At 40.8% G+C, this 18309-nt stretch overlaps 1 protein-coding gene across 4 annotated transcripts in view; it reads left to right on the plus strand.

Annotated features, from left to right (window-relative positions):
• Positions 1-18309, plus strand: part of col4a2 (collagen, type IV, alpha 2) — a 65776-nt gene that overhangs the window by 18654 nt on the left and 28813 nt on the right. For all 4 annotated transcript variants that reach the window (XM_080498263.1, XM_080498264.1, XM_080498262.1 and 1 more), the window contains one exon: positions 5649-5729. In XM_080498263.1, the coding sequence (XP_080354389.1) occupies positions 5649-5729 (81 nt within the window). The remainder of the gene's footprint in view (positions 1-5648; positions 5730-18309) is intronic.

Below are 18309 nucleotides of genomic sequence, written 5' to 3' on the forward strand. Positions count from 1 at the left end.
CTCCCACAAAACTGCAAATGACTAGTTGCTGTCATCAGTAAATTAATTCAGATGTATGTCAGGAAGTCTTTTTACTACAAAAATATTTTACATTTAGCATTTTGACAGTTATCACAAGCCTATAGTTTGCTTTGGTTACATTAGAATATACAAATGAAATGAGAAAATGTGTCTAGTTTCACCTTGAGTGTTTCACACTGGGACACCTGTTTCCACTAAAGAAACATAATGAGGATCCAAAACCTCCACAAAGCCACATAAACATTACATAATGTGCTCCTGATAGCATTAATAGCAATAATGTACTAAGGACATGCATCAACCTGAGGGATAGTCTGAGCGTGAGAAAGAGTGGTGTTGACCCAGCTGGTTTTATTCCGTCGGTGCAGTTGAAGGAGTCGGGGCACGTTCCAGACCGAGACACTGCTGCAGTAATAAAGCATAAGGGAGGCAACAAAAACACAATTCCTCATTAGGGTGGACATGAATCTGCCCACTGTAGCTTGTACTTCGTATACACTTATACACTAAGACCTGCAACTGTATGTTACTGCCCAGCACCCAGTCAGTATCGGCTGATCAAAGGTCATCAGATGGAAAGAACAGAAGTATTACATGAAAGTGGGTGAAGAACCAGTCATGCAGAGACACATATCAGTAACAGACATCTGCCATGAAAATATAGCCTCATTTGGCTGTTTTCACAGACATCCAAAGTATTCACACATTCCTGTGAATTTGTACGTCATGCACATCTTGTCATACCACCATTGCCCCTCAGTCCTTGTCCGAAGGAAGATGTACAAGCTCCTAATAACATTGGGGGGGTCGGAAATTATTCATATTGATTCATTCATTTCATTCTATTCTTTTAATTACTATCATTTTCTTAAACATTTAATATTTTAAAATGGTTAATTGTTAATAATAATCTTTCAGTTAAAGCACAGGACAACGTAATTTAGGACTTTGTATGGTTTGTTTTGTTTTTTTTGTTTTTTTAAATTTACTTGTTTTTGTTGACCTTTCTCTTATTAACAGTTTGCCTTGAGCTTCAACTACTGTTCCGCTATTATTCTAACTGATTTTCCCCTGAGAGACTCAATACACCACCTTGTGGCTACACACGCTGGGGCATACTCAATAACTTCCTGACCTGATCGATAAACCTGTCACAATTTTTGATTTGACATATAATAGTTTGTTGTTTTCTCTGATTCCTCTCATTTGTCAGTGATATTAAATTACTTTATAGACAAACGTTTACATATTGTATCTTCAAGACTGAAAGCATCAATATTCCCAAAAGCTGAGAGGAGAAATACTTCATTTGCTTCTAAGAAAATATCTCTTTCATATCAAGACTCCCATCGTCAATCAGTAGATTAATTGGCTTGCTTGAAAACACACAGAGGGAATTAAACTTGAGAATGTATTTCTCCTCTACGTGTGTGGGCTAAGTGGTGTACACAAATACACCGTTCCACTTGTATGTGGAAAGTCGTTGCTCTGGTTTCTTTTTTTATGGTTGGATGTTTACGTATGTGTACGTGATTGCGATGGTGAAGTAGTGCAGACCACCAAAGGCAGTTCACACAGGACATTAACAAAGATGCAGAGCCGCACGGTGAGCGAGAATCCACATGTGGTTAATCAGACTGACCAGGAGCTGCTCCGGGATGGGGTTATGTTTTCATGTCACACAGTGTTGTCTGGAAGCTCTCATGACAAAGATATGGAAATATACTTCTATTTAAATTCCATGTAAGTGTGTGTGTGTGTGTGTGTGTGTGTGTGTGTGTGTGTGTGTGTGTGTGTGTGTGTGTGTGTGTGTGTGTGTGTGTGTGTGTGTGTGTGTGTGTGTGTGTGTGTGTGTGTGTGTGTGTGTGTGTGTGTGTGTGTGTGTGTGTGTGTGTGTGCTGGCTCTCAGTCCAGGGTGTATCCTGCTTTTTGCACTATGTTGGCCGGGATAGACTCCAGTACTCGTAAACGTAACTCGGATAAATTGGGTATAAACGATGGAAACAAGAAAACAGCTTAAAATAGTGGCGCGATCCCACACAAATATCAGGAGGCAGGTCAATGCTTTGGCATAATGATCCAGCTGCAGTTCCTATTATCACTGGTCACATCAGACATAGAGAAATAAACATACATTTCCAGTGCCATGTTGCTTTTATTATGTGGGTCTAAGAGGCGCATTTTTTATTTTTTTTTTCAGAATAACACCATTATCCAATTATTTCAATATTGGTCAGTCCCCATGACTTCATACTTAATTTCTCTTGGATTGTTTTTACTCTTATTAGGATGATTCATGTGATAGACCATGAAACGGACCAAAATGCTGGAATGAAAAGAGATCATTCTTTTATATTTTCTGGCCTTGGCTCAAAGTTACAAAATGCTTCACATCAAAGAAAAAGAAAAACATCACAGCAGATAAAATGCTATTTAAGCCAATAGTGAAAATACGAACTACGATTTCCAGATAAGACACACTTTTCTGAGTTGTTCAGCTTTCCATGGGGCATAAAGTATAATAAGAAGCAATTTATATATCAAAATATTACAGTATGTACCATCTGGCATGGCGTGATGTCACTGAATGATAACAGAATTCTCATAATCATCATTATTACTATATGTGACTGACAGAGAAAGATAAATGTCGCTGAAAACAAAAAGCTGGAGAGCAGAACTGGAAAGAAAGTCAAATTTTTTTTGGACAGATGGGACTTCTAGTCTGGAAAATATGGTAAAGAGAAGACTAAAATAAGACAATTTAGTTAAAAGTTGTGTTTGTAAAGGAGGAAAGATGAAGGTAGCAAACGGTTCTCAAAGTGGCCCCGGCCATATTGTAGCCCGCCTGCAGGGAAAAGACATCACCTCAAAAGAAACACAAAGGACTCGGGTTGAACACATTTATTAAAGCTCATCAGTCTTATAAATATTTCTCTCTTTCAAACTTTGTTCACGGTTCACAGCTGATAGATTATTTTCCAAGGTGCACTGAAGTCATGGAAAAGGTGATTTGGACAAACAGCAGGTTATTGTGACTGTGGGTGGAGAAAACAGGATATCTCAGGACAATCCTATTGTACTCTGCACAAGTTGCCATCAGCTATTTCCAGCCCGTAAACTTTAAAGTTGAATTGAGTGTGCGCTGCTCCATGAATTGTAATTGCTTTTATGGGAGCGATTCCTTTGTGAGCCCATCCGGAGATGACGCAGTCCATTGTCCGTGTTTTGGACGTCCACCTCAGTCTGGAGAAAAGGTTGTGTCCGTGTCTCTGTAGCATCCCTATTGTATTAAATTGACCTTCCTTAGGTAAAATGTTGTAAAGAATGCTTGATCTGCTCACGCCGTCTTGCAGACACTCTGCTCATATTCGGGCCGGCAATGAAGAATGTTGGTTTTTTTGGGACTGAGAGAATCTGCCACCATAGTGTGCCGGCCACATTAAACAGCATGTCTTAACTATATCAAACAGCAGTTTGAAAAGGGACCCCTCAGAGCCACTGATGGCTCGCAACGAAATGCAGCCTTGCGCATTCCATAGGAGAGAGGAAGAGGGTCTTTTTGTTGGAGATAGGGGATCATTAAAGGACAGCGTCTCCATCGTAAAAGGAGGTCTTTGTGTGTGACGAGGGTCTCAATGTGGCCTTTGTAAACGGGGCGGCTGGGATCTGCTGTCAAACTGAGGAGGGAATGAGAATTATTCAGATTTTTTTATCTGCCGCTTTGTCGCCACTGTGGGCATAAAGTGATCTTTTTTTGTAGATTTTTACAACGGACACAGGGGGAATATTGCGGCATTTGCTGCCTAAGCAGGCTATGGTATGGGTGTGTGGGTGGTGGACGTAGGCAGAGATTAGAGGGAGAGACGTCATAGGATGATCCAGTTACATGGAGCCTTTCTGCAACGTTAATAGTCGGAGATTTATGCGTCGGTGCTACTGGAAAGGCCCTCAAACTGAGTCCTCACATCTGTACAGACACTTTGGGACAAGTAAAAATACTGATTCAACTTTCGTACTTCTTGTTTATGTTTATGTAATTCATTTAAGTCCACCAGAAGTGTCATGTCCGTCCATGTGGAAGCACCGGCTTACTCATTAATTAATTGATCACAGATTCATGGCTGAACTTGGATCATAGTTTTGGATGGGTTGGTGGAGTGGTTGAAACGATGCTTGTTTGACACGTGGACAGGGAGAGGTGAGGAATCATAGTGTCCTTGACAATGAACCCCAAATTGCTCCCAATAGATAAGGATTGAGCATTTTGCATGGCAGCTTAAGCATTGGAAAAACACTATATCAGTGAACTTCATGTACTATTTACTTCTATGATTTGGCTTTGGTTTTAGCATTCAGTCATTATTAGGGTCACTTGATTTCTAATAGTTTTGTCAACATACAGTGTGTAGCTCTAGTAATGGTAACTATTACTGCTTTAACATCTCCACTGGAGCTCTGAAACTCTATTTCGGGAGTTTGAATATCAAGCCAGTGTCGATCACATAAAGGACAAATGTTCAGATAGTTTTGAAGAAATGTAGGGATTCGAAGTAAAAAGTTGTATTTAAATGCTCAAGTAAAGTACAGATGCCTGGAAAATGTACTTAATGGCCTGTGGAAACTTTTATCTGCTATTTATGTGTGTTATATTCAGGCTTACTTTAATGCATAATGGGAAAACATTAAAGGGAACAGTTAAAACTATGAAAAGGCTTTGTTTCTAGTCTGGCCTTTAAATGGAAACAGTCTTGGGAGTGTTTAGGACCTGTGAATCTAATAAACAAGCTTTGAGATCGCTGATTCATTAATTCCAGCAATGAATTAGAGCTGAAGCCTTGATATGCATCTGTTTTGCAGTAGCGGCCGTTAAGGTGTGGCTCGCAGCATTTTGTGTTTACAGTCTTGTGGAGGCTTCACATCGCTGTGTGCTTCCGCTTCTGAAGCAGGAAGAAGTGCAGCCATTGTACAATCGAGAAAGAATATGTGTTCTACTGGGATTGTGCATCAGGGGTTATCTGCTGCAAAGGTCTCTACGACCCCGTTCTGTCTTCATTAATGTCTCCAGCTATCTCAGTTAGCTTTGGGTCTCCAAGCCTTTGACTTGTGGTGTTGGGAAACCCCGTTTGTGTGACTGCTTCTTTTGATCCCTCCATGTCCACGCTGACCCCACAGGCGGGGGGTGTGAGCGCTCGTGTCATGTCTAACACAGACCGGCCTCTGATGGTGGGTGGTTTGGTTGGTATGCAGACATCTAAAGACAAATTGTCCCCTCGTCAGTGGCCGGACCCAGCTTCTTTTCATCAACACACGGCCATCTATTTTGTCTGAATGTTCGTCGTGACTCATTCCAGCTACATGCAAAACATTCTTCGCCACACCAGGCGAGTATACACAACTGTGCAGACAGAGCTGCAACAATCATACCCCATTAATGCAACAGAGCCGGCACAAACCAGTGTGTTCACAAACCACGGTGCACATAAACACAGCCTACGATGTGGAGGTTTTCTCCACTCTGGGTCTTTTTGTGTTGCTGCTATGTCTGTAGAAATATGCTGTGAAGCTACGTGTGTCGGTACCGTCTCTACTGAACTCTAACTCTCATTATGTTTTCTGTCTGACAGGGTGGGAAGAAGCACAGCGGCCCGTGTGGAGGAAGAGACTGCAGTGGAGGATGTCAGTGCTTCCCAGAGAAGGGGGCCAGGGTAGGTCCACTACTCTCTAACTACTCTCCCCAAAGCCTTTTTTTATAACCACTCTTTATTTTTCTCTTTTATCTAATGTGATGATGTGCTCTGATCACACACACAATTCTTTAATTTGGGCCTGTAACTGAATTATAGGGATTACTCCAAATACAACATCACTGTTTCTTACACTGTAAAATTAGTTCGGGCGTTTTACAATATCTGCAGGAACAAAAGCATACGAGAGGAGACAAATTAGATCTGCCGCAATTGTCTGTTCTCGCAACGCACACATTTCACAGCGCCGCCATGTGTGATATTGAACGAGATAGTCTTCAATCGGCCCTCAAAGCTTTACAGCAATGCATTGTTCATGTGTGAAAGCAGGCATTTCCCATGTGAAGGCGGTTCATGAGAGGATGAATACAAAGCAAAGGCTGCTTAGAATAAATATTCCTGTTTAAAAAAACTGGATGAGTGGTGGTGTCTCACTGGGGGTCAGACAGCAGAAACTCAAGCCCTTTTTGCACTGAGAATTAAAAGGGACTTTTTCCGAAGGGGAACTCCACATCGAGTGTCCCCACCTGATACTACAAGGGCTCGGTTTTTGTGTTTTTTATTTTTTTGTTGTTGTCTGTATTCAAATCACCAAAGGGTTCCTGGGAAATGACATCAGCAGACATAACGGAGATGAGAGGGATGGGGAAACCACTTTGTCAGTAGTTACAACTATAAACATCCCTTCAGAAAAGAGCTAGAGAAACCTATAAGGTTGGACATCACCCCCATGGACTCATATGGTAAAAGACAAAACACGCACACATGCACGCAGGCACATGTACAAACAAACGCACACAAACCTCCCAACTTTACTGTGGAAAGGTTCTTCTGGTCTGAAATGCCATTCAACTTACCTGCAATATAAACTGAAAGAACAATGTGTGCTGTAATTTCCACATTGTGTTCAAGATTTCATTGTTGAGGGGACAATGTAAACTGTAAAATCTATGGAGAAGGAACATATAGGGGTGGGACCACCGAAGGAACAGTCAAATTTACTGTTGTATAATGTACACAGAGCAGCTTTCTAACTCGAGGAGCTCGCCATCTCTAATAAAATAGAAAATACAGTATGGTACTTACTGGAGATCAGTCAGATCCACTCTGACACTTCCACTGATAAACAGGTAGAAAAAAGGACTAAGCCAAGTGGGGAGGATATAATCTTAGCAGATACATTTGCCAGATTTTCTCACCTGAATATGTCAAAATATGAAAATGGACAGAGGTTGAAGCAGTGTAACTTCTGTGTCTGTAGTCCAAAACGTCACTATGATGTCAGCATTTGAGTCTGACACTGTGCCTACAGCCGTATGGCAGACTGTATTGCTGTAAGTCATTAGTTTGAAATATTTAACACAATTTTTTTTTCTTTACAGTTTGAAGTGCTTAAATGTACCCCATTACCCCTTTTGAAAGAGAAGGTCAGGCTGGAACGAGTGCCTCAAGTGTGGGAGACCCATTAGAGAGGAATGAAGGACAGAGGAAAGAGAGAGGGAGAGAGGGTTTGAAATCAGAGCGGCAGACATAGACTAAACATATCGAGATAACAAGCTCAGAGTGAGTGACCAGTTTTATGCATGACTAAAGGCTGAGGTTTCCGTCAGACACGTGCCGCGCAGATCCTCAGATAGCGTCCTCACAGAGGAACTCGGGGCTCCGCCACCAATCACACGGCAAATGTCAGCCAAATATGTTCATGAATTGAAATACAGATTTGTTTTATTCAATTATTCTATAAGACAGAATGTTGCTTCTTCGACATCTACAGCCTCTTTTTTTATTATTATTATAATGACTTGTTTGCAGGTTTTGTCGTGTCCATCCACCCATCTTTTGAACAAAGTGTTGTGGTTGAGCAACAAAGTCTGTCTTTCAAACATCTAACTCATAAATATAGACAACTCCGACAACTAAATCACAAATAGAGGCATTTTACTGATTATCTTCCATACATACTATAGCGAGTGTGAGTCACACTTTTTTGTTGTTGGTCATGCAACTTGTATTGAGAAGCAACTGCCATATCAAAATATGCTCCATACGTCTAGGTATAACACTAGATATCACTGTGTTTACTACATTATTCAACAGTCAAGCCATGTCATTAAAATGAGAAAGTGACACAGCGTAATATATACAAAGTTAAAAATACATAGTAGAAAAGGCAGAAACGGTTGAAAGTGTCTGAGAAACTGTTACTATGACAAAGAAAACAAAGGAGGCTAATTGCGGGTCCAAAACCAGACAACCAGAGCTGGATGAACAAACTGACAGATTGTTGTGGAACAGCTGCTGGTTGAGGCGTATTGGAAGAATAATTTACGTCAATGCGACTCATGACTATGTTTTTTTTTTAAATTCCTTTTAATGATTTTAATTTCCTTCAGTAAGAGTGTAAATTAAACAATCTAACATGCAAGCATCTTTGGATTCTGAGAGGAAGCGTAACTTCATACAGAGAAGGCAGTCAGGAATTTATCATTTCCAATCATATCTCACCAAAATGGAAATCTTTCAAGACATCCAATATCGGTTTCTGTATTCTAACTTGAGCCTTATCAGGACGTTTGTCTCTGTAAAGACATCCACCATCCTGCAAGTTACGTTGCAGTTCTCTCTCACAGTATCCCTGAGCATAATCCAGACAGCAATATGCGTTTTATATCAATCAGTTTCTCAGAGACGAGGTTTCACAGTAATAGAGTAGAACTGGAGAATACGACACTTTTACAGTTGTTTTAAGTGGCGGTAACTTTCATATTTTTCACACGGTAAACTGACCACTGTCTTCAGTTTTTTCTTATCTCGTAAAGGGTGCTCATAGGAACTATAAATGTCTCAGTTTAGTTGTATAATGGGGTAAAGACAAGGACTGAAATCTAAAACTCCCACCCCACCAAAGAGAACTGGTCCAGAGGGAGGTTTCCTTTAGAAATACAAAGGTGAGGACAGGAATGTTTAGTAACTGTACTTTGTCGTGCGTTGGGATTTCGCCAGCCCAGCTTCGCAGTAACGTTGACCTTTGACGTGCACGCACGCTGTGGATACAGGAAACCCCATCAGGAGACATAAAGAGACCGAGCGGGGAAGTTTCACATTCCACATGAGAAGGATGCAAAATTCAGACGACTGGGGTCAGCGCACCACCTTCCTCACTTTGTCTCCCCGTGTGTCTCCGCTCCAGACGTGGAGGAAACCATATCAGTAATTCAGTGGCTACGTGTTATTGGCAGTGCCAGGAGGGGGAACAGTTCCCATTCATTTGTCATAGTTTCTGCTTTGTCCATGAAAACAAGGAATCAACCTCAGGTCCAACATCCTCCAGCCATCTGTTTGAAATGAACTAAATAAACATTTTGCACTCAGACAGATTTGTTCCTGAAACCATTTGTTTCTCAAAGATAAGACATGATTTTCTAAAAGAGCAGACATGATACATTTTCTTTGTTTTCATCTGTCAGTTGTCTTGTATGACTTATTAGATCTTTTATCAGGTTCAGGAGTCTTTTTACGTCAATAATCCAACTCCAAGCTTCTTTTTTTATTACTATAATTTCTGCTGATACGATTACATGGAAACACAAAATGATCCCCATAGATGCGTTTATCCCTCCCTCAACCCTTGTTTTGAGCCTGTCTCTATCCAAATATTTCCTTCTGAGTAGTGTCACAGTGATGATTTTCACTGGAAGCGTCGAGCTGCTCCTATGCAGCTGTCGGGATTGGCCCAGAGGTGGCACAGCTGTGATTAGGCGATGGTTGTGAGGACTCCCCTGGGTGCTAGTTGTTTTCTGTCAATGAAACAGGATCAGCACCATTTGTCCAACCCTTCTTTCCTCTCCTTTTTCTAAACATGTTTGTTCATATTGTGACTCAATAGACTACTGTTCACAACAATAAGTCTTGAGTTTGTATCAGCAGATCTATGACGGTTTCACAGGTTTTCACAACTACAGTTTTATAGTTTCAGCATTTTGAAACTTAGACAACACAATGAAGTGGACTTATTTCTATAGTTACAACAAAAAAAGCTCATTAGTGAAAGTAAGTCTTCCCTGGTGCATTATATTAGTTCAGTTATGACAAGGCACTCCTCTAATAAACAGTAGTTTAGTGAAATAGTAACTGCTTTTTTAAGTTGAGACTACAACTTTGGAAAAATGCTCATGCTTACACACTGAAAAAGACCGATGTTCAGAATTCTCTGACTTCTTTCACGTTCGACATAAGAAATGAGCTCAGTCAACCATCAGTTAGTGAAACTATGTCACAAATAAAATGATTTTTGTCAAAAACAAACTCAAAAACAAATAAAAGTACTGCAGTGCTGTGTTACTTTCATTTTTCCATAACTGGTTTTCCATAACTTTTTATTGCTGCTTTCAGTCATTAGCTTATTTTGTTTTATCACTGAGAATCAGCTATTTTGCTACCCGAGCTGCCTCCACCAAACACTCAGCGGGTGAACAAAGTGGCACATGTAGAATGTTAATGACTGAATATTCCTCCAGGAGTTGGTTCTAGCTTGTGGTATTGACAGAAAGCATGGCAGTCGTTGCGGTCGTGACTGTAAATAACTTTAAAAAGTGGTTAGAAGAAAGAAAAAAAACGTGTATCTCCTAAGTGATGCAGGAGGAACAGGAAAATGGATTATGTTTTCATGGAAAGGGGATCACATGAGACAGTTCATGAATGAAAGCTAGAATTCCCATGCTCCATTTTTTCCGAAACAGCCACCATTACAGAGAAAGTGAGATATTCAGTGTGAAGATTAAATGTCTGGCTGGAAGGAGATGAGAGGCAGACAGAGAGAGTGAGAGAGAGACCTAGAGAATGATACAGATTGTTTGATGGGAACTTAATATGTTCACTTCATGCATTTTTGGATTTGAAAAGGATTACAGAGACGCTGCCAAATGGATTCTTGCCCCATTAATGTTCAGGTTCACACCATTCAACATCCAGTTTACAACTTACAGCATTTTATTCTTTTTTTTTTTTTTTATCAAATCCTTGTTGATGTCATCATAATGATCACGAATGGGTTGTGCTCACATTCTTTACTTGTTTAAAAAAAAAGGCTGTGAAATAATTTTCTTTGCTTAAGTAAATATTAGAAAACTAGTTTTTGTCATTTGTCAATTGTTTTAGAAAAATAAATAATGCGCTGATAACCGAAAAACTATTTACTAAGGTATTGTGCAAAAATGAAAATACTTTGTTAATTTTCACCTCTTTCAATTTATAAAAGTATTAATAATATATCTTATTTCCCACTTAGTCCACATGGGTTATTGTTTGCAGCATTTAAAGCAATGAATCACGGACATCCCTGTCTCCTGCAGTTTACTGTGGTTTTCTGAGTGGACCTGAAGCCGCTCCCAGACCATACCAGAGATATAATCTCTCCCGTAGGTGCAGGGCTGACTTCGGGGCCTCGTCCCAGTGGGACCTGCCTGGTCAACCTCTATCCAGAAGTGACCAGACGGCATCCTAATCAGATGTCTGTCAAAAGCTTGAGGGAGGGTAAAGAGAGAGTTTTGCTTTATAGGTCAGTTCCTTCTTCGTCACTGTAGCCATGATACAGCAGCCATCTTAATATGGTTATAGTATCATAGTATCTATGGCTGATCTAGGCCAAGGTGTAGCCCAACACCTGGATAGAATGTCGTCTTTTTCCGTTAAAAAGCCTTGGAATCAGATTTGGAGATCGTGATCTGCATCCTGACCACAGGGCACTCTAACTGTTCCCATGCATGCTGGAGGCCCACATGCAATGGTGCACAAAGGACAAAACCATCTGTAAAATGTAGTAATGCCCTTGTTCAGAACCTGCACATGATGCCATGTGAAGTGGTTTTCAATACTAGGTTTTATACCTTAAAAACATGTCCACAAGTGTGACCACATGGAGCTTTTATTATGAGCACTGTGACTTGAGGTCAGATGAATGTGTGGAAATCCTGCCAGTGATATCATGTTATAAACCAGACCAGGACAAGATGAGGAACTGAACACACGGTCCTCTGCGTCCCCTCCTGAGAGCATATTTAGCTGCATCAATGATGTCTTTTGTGCGAGGGTCTTTCTTTCTCCAGTTTACAGAAACAAGGAGTGGCCCTTGGTTCAACAGAGGGGGGGGGGGGGAGAAAAAAATTGAGTTTGAAGAAGTTCATCTGCATGAGCTCACTGCCCTTCCTCATCCTATATGGTGACGCGGGGCACAAAGATATACATCTAAACAGACCCGGAGCAGAGAAGCATGATGGAGCAACCATTGTAGACACTATGCAGATGGAGGGATGTTGTCCTTTCCACCCTGGGAAAAGCTGCCACAGCTGATGTAGGACAGGAAATGACACACGTCTCAGGAAGCTGAGGACAATGACAGTCCACTGATCTTTTTTTTTTTGTTATAGACGCTCTCTGTTTTTGTGGGAACAAGATCGTCTGTGTTTGGCTTCAGCTAAAAATGGCAAAGATTTCCTTGTTCCATGAAAACAAGTCCATACCTACTGTCTGAGTCCTGCACCCATGCATGTCATCATAGATTTTACTGTCTGCCCTTAAAACAGACTCACAGAGGAATGTGCGAGATTCAAAGAGGATCAGAAAAAAAAAAAACCCTTTGATTATATTTTCATCTGACGTTGGAGGCCCGAAAGAGATTTTGATTTTTGACCTTTGGGCGGTGGAAGTATTTTACAACCCTTCAGTATCATAAAACTCAAAAATGCAAGACATTCACAGAGTCAAGGAGGCTTTTCTTACTCCCCGGCCACTTTTCTTCACCCGACAGTCACTGTGCAAGCATGCGGCTTTGAACTCAACCTCCTGCATCTCCATCATGTCGATCTCTCTGATTAAGGCCGAGTTTTCAGCTGCGCTCAGAAACTTTGATCAAAACATGATGGATTTCTTTTGATGGAAACTAATTGGCCGACGTCAAAGTAGAGTTAAGTTATTCGGGTGGTTCACCGAAACACTGGTATCTTTCCAGACGCTAGTGGAAACCTGATGTACCGTCACATATCAGAAAAAAACGTCTGATGAGTATTGTCAGATTTGAACTATAAACCCAAGTGTGATCAGACGAACTATCCACCCCTGCCATCCCCCCCCCCGACCTTGACCTCAACTGGGTGTTTGAGCAAGGCACAAACACCCAGGGGGGGGGGTGAGTGGAAGGGAGGGAAGAGATGAGAAAACCTGCTGCTATCACTAAAGCGATGGACAGCAGGCTTGTCTTTTCCAAAGATTTCTGGAAAGAGGAGGTGTCTTGTGTGAAAGCTGAAGCTGTTAGGAGATAATTGGGAGGATGGTCACATCAACAGACACTAACCAGCTGTTTGTGTGAGTGAACACATCACAATGTGCCAGGGAAAAAAAGGAGTTGGGGAAATACAATCAGCAGTTGGTTAAAGGAATAAAGACAAAATTATAGTCACAGTCGCTGAGCCAGCTGTCGACGGTTCAATCCTCATCTCACTCTGTCCACATGTGAAAGTGTACATGGGCAAGACACTGAGCCACTTCTTAGGATAGTGGCTTGATTCTCCATCTCGAGAGCAACTTGCATGGCAACCATCACCATTAATGTGTAAGTATGTGACTGACTGATTATTTAAACTTAATTGAAACGGTTAAGTCATAAGCTCTATATAAGTAAAGATCATTTACCATCAAGAAATATAGTAACAGGTTTTCACAGCTCTTCATTTCAAGCCAGACAACACTGATAAAACACTGTTGACTGTATTACTACTTCACTTCAGTTGTGTTCAGGATGCTTCTTAACTGTAGAATTGTCAAACCTGTGTACTGAGTGAGAGTTTCTGTCCATTATTTCAATATACCTTCAACTCTCAATATCATCGCGTGTTTTTACAGTTGTACTCAGGTAGAGCTCAGGTTTATAAGTGTTACACACGTGAATCTCGTCTGTGATTGAAAATCATACTGCAGAATTCCCGTAAGCCAATTTAATGACCAGTATCAAGACACAAATTCTAAGAATTACCAAAACCAACCTCACACTTGTAACAGAAGCAATGATGCAATGATGGTGAGATGATGTGGACAATCGTCTTTAAAGCAGCGAGAAAAATGAACATTTCATGTAGTTTCTCTCTGTTCAGCCTCAGACTCAGTGACCATTGTTTAAAACAGCCAATGCAAAAATCCAATGAAACATGGCCACGATGAATAGCAAGCATGCATATTTGTGTGTGAGTCGTCATTTCTCCCGGTCTCTATAATGAAGATGAGCTCACATCGACAAGAAGATAACCACGTGAAAATAAACCTGCATAAAATTAAATGTGTAAAGTTAAAACAAAACAAACCATGAAGAGCAAAGTGTTACTGAGCAGCTTTCAGACACATGCGCACTTTAATATGCCCAATAAACATCATTGCTCTTCAGATACACCTGCAAATTTTCCAGCTGTCGATGTTTTTTTTGCCATTACTGTGGGGAAAGTTTGACCTCCTGCCCTTCACCAGTTGTGCTCTGTCTTTTAAGAGCCTTTAAAGCAGTTTTAGTCTCACGTTGTATGACGACGACACAAAAACAACCAGGCGATTGTAGATCTGAACCAAAGAGTATCTTTTTGTAAAAAATACACACATTTTCCAGGAGCACAAGATGTATGTTTACTTGTTTGCTCAGCCCCAAAGTCAATTGTTGAACTGTTGAAACTATCTATTAGAAGAGTAGTACTTCATTAAACTGAATGGAGTTCTCATGACAGCATTGTGATTTTAACGTTAAGGTTGGATTTACATCAGAGTTGTAATAGTATCCCGAAATAAACATTACTTTCCCGGTCTAAGAGCTGCCTGCTGCTGTGTGCATGTTGGTAGCTTGTTTCAGTTGTTTTATTCCTGTTTCTTCATCATTACTTTAATACTACAGCAACATCCAGATTAAGTGACTTAATGAGAATATCACTTGCCCACACACTGATGATATCAGCTCATGTGTTACAGCTACAGTACAATAAAACAGCATGTTTATATTAATTATGGTGTAATTCAGAGAGTTAACTTACACAAGAGTTATTCCCAAAGCAAGTATCCGCAGTGACATGTCAAGTAAATGAATTACTTTTTGAAGAGGTACTTTTAAGTAATTCACGCAACAGTCTTTGTTTCTTCAAGTAGGTCATGTTTGACTTTTAATATTTAATATCATTTGTCCAAAAAATACATAATACATTTCAGCAGCCACCCAATGTATTTCATTCTGTTTAAGTTGGGTTGTTTTTGATTTAGATTTTAATTACAACATGTTGTATGTTGCGATGGGAACAACCTGGATGTAACCCACTTCTGTAATGGGTCAGCTGGAAGACTGAAGGTGAAAGAAAAAAAAGAAAACATCAGAAATCCTGTAATTTTTTTGTCAAGGTATGTCAGAATCACAGGATTCATTGTTTGAATAGGAGTCAAAAGTTTTGAGTCGTAAATCTCTAAACGGCATCACTGCGAACTGCATCCGTGCAGAAAGCTTGGCAGTCGGAGCAACAATAACTACTGGAAGAGGGTTTGGGGATTGGTGGAACAGCTGTGCGTGGGTGGAAAAATGCACTTTTACAATGCTGGTTTTATCCTTATATATCCTTTGACCACCTTAATGTTGACCTCGTCTCCTCTTTCAGTAGGAGAAAAAAAGTTTAAAGGTTAAACGTTTTGATCTCTTTTATATGTAATCTTTCATTCATTGACAATATTTTAGGGAGGATTATGAGGTCACACCAGGTTAGAGTTTAAACAATGATATTTTCCCCTTAGGTGTCATTCATCTCCTGCTTTTCATTTAGGGGGAAAAAAACGCATATCGACACATTTTTTACATCAGTCGTTCAAGCAAAGTCTACACTGTTATAAATACCTGGTAAATAACTCCATTCAGTGCCTGGGATGTATGCATTCTGCAGTCATGGCTGCTGGGGAGCGTTCTCAGGTCTGTCGGAAAAAGAAAAAAAAAAAAAAACCTGACCAGAGTTTTGGGTCAAAACAGCAACAGCATATGTTCCCCATCAGACCCTGTTGTGAAACCTACAACGGGGGCCGGCTGCGGAGGAAACAATTATCTCCTTTAAGTCCTTTCATATTTACTCCTCCAGCAAAGACATGTTTCCAGTGTAGACTTGAGAATCGAGAGATTCGGTCTCACATGGCAGTGATGCAACATGGGCGCCATACTTTTCCAATCATGTGATTCCTTGAACATCGAGGTGGAACTCAGCCCTCTTATGAAGGGTGTACAAATACCATCTTAGTGCAATTTACATGATAGCCCAAGGTAATCGATTAGTATGTCTTTTATTAAGTGAGTCATATGCACACACATCCATACACACGCACACATATACATGCATGAAACTTTGGCCTGATTTGCTCCTCTGCACACTGATGTGAAATGTGTATCGCAGCTGGAGTGGCCCTGGATGCTGTATCCCGACGTGGGAAAAAGACAAACCTCTTCTGGCTGCCAAATCGAATTGTGGGTTTGGCGAGCTTCACCGGTTGCATGGTGCCGAATGAGATCCTGCGGACTGAGCGGGTATCCGGGTATCCCCGACACAAATGGTGCTGGCCGAGTTTCAGCTCAACATGAGCCAAGATCACAGCTGGATGTCTGGCTATAAATCTCCTTTTTTTTATGACTTTATCCATTTCTTGTGTCCTTTGCTTGTTGTTTTCTTCTCAAACCATTTGTGAAGTAATTTCTAATGTTTGTTTATCTCTGAGTAGGTAATTCGTTCAAAAACCACAACCCAGAGGGTAACAGATGATATTTCAATACTTTACGTGCAAAACATCTCAATTTAACATTTAGTCACGATACGATATGGTGAAAAGCATTAGAAATCCCCTACTTCACTATTTCTGGCTTGGAAAATCTATAAGCCGGATGCTGTTAAACACCACAGAAACCAGATGGTTCACATTTTTACTACATTTCACTACAAGATGTATTTGATACAATAGTTTACATTTTGCATATAACTGTGCATTATGCCATGTTTACTTCTACACTGAATGGTGCTCCTTAGCAAATATAACATATTTTTTTATAGATAAGCACATTGAATATGATGACCTGAGAGCATTTGGCACATGTTTAAAACCATCGCTCTGGTTCTGTGTGCACAACGTGTCTTTTTAAAGTTTATCATGCTTTCAAATTAAATGCATCAATCCCGATAAATGACTAAAAGGAAAAGATGAGTTATGCTGCCAGAAAATACCAGCAGTGGCACCTCTCTCAATGTTTAATATAACAATGAATCACAAATTATATGATTGTAATTAGTTGGTTGTAATAAAGTAGGAAAAAAATTAATAAGTACCAAATATAACCACTGCGTTTAGTTTCTCCACAATCTGTTTAGAGTTGCAACTATTCAAACATAGCTTTTGTCAATGAAACTCACTCCAGATGGATAGAACTTTCCCACGCTTCATCGTAAGCCTTTTTCACCTCAAACTTGCAATATAACTGTATATCATGTTCTTCTGTGTCTGGTTGTGATGAGCAGCTTCTCTGAGGGTCTCGGACTTTCCTTTGTGGACTTCTAAAAAAGCGTACATTACATACAGACATACATTCTTGGTGATCTGTTGTCTGGAAGCTTTAATGACATTATAATCACAGATATAAGTGCAACCGTGGGAATATAGAGGTGCCACGCCCGCGATAGGCCTGGTTCCACGCAGACGTCCACTCAGACATGCAGACACGCTATACAGGCTCACAGGTGGCTGATCTCTGAGGTGAGGCCAACACCTCATTTCATCTCCTGCTATTTCACACACACACAAACCAACACACACACACGTAACCGCACAGGCTGCAGCTGCGTCCTGCTCACATATGCTTGGGCTGTCGGCCCGAGACGTGTCATTCCTCCGTCGTGAGGCAATAGTTCAGGTGTCAGAACCCCCAGGGCCCCTGGGATACATGGAAGTCCAGACTGCTCCGTTCTCAGCCTGGGATCCCCCCCATGGGTCTTCATCTTCCAACACCCACCCTCAGCTCCCTCGCACACTCCTTCTCTCTCACACACACACGTACATATGAGCGCTGGTCGTTAGCGGTGCCCTTTAAGGTCTGGATGCTGTCAGATGTCTGGCACATGCGTGTGCACGTGATCGGTGAAAATGACACGTGCGCCTGCAGAAATTAGCCAAAAGTCTAAACATATTAATTCTAATGTAAACTCGTCCCCGAGCAGCAGCGGAGGACTAAACAAAGAGCAGCAGCGCTCCATGAGAAGCAAAGCAAGTGACAACAATGACTAATGTTTCTCAGCATTTCATCCCTTTGAATTCTTTTTGGTAGCACATGAGAGATATCTCAAGGATGAGTCACAAATCATTTGTTGCACCATGTGAGAGCGAGGAAATTCACATTTAGATCATTTATCTTCTTAGCAACAAAGTAGAAACTTTCTCACAGCTATCCCTTCATGAGACACTGTTATACGTTTGACTTGTGGCCTACGTTGGCGATGTTTTCCTTTTC

Source organism: Blennius ocellaris (assembly GCF_963422515.1).
Source record: "Blennius ocellaris genome assembly, chromosome: 6".
NCBI lineage: Eukaryota > Metazoa > Chordata > Actinopteri > Blenniiformes > Blenniidae > Blennius > Blennius ocellaris.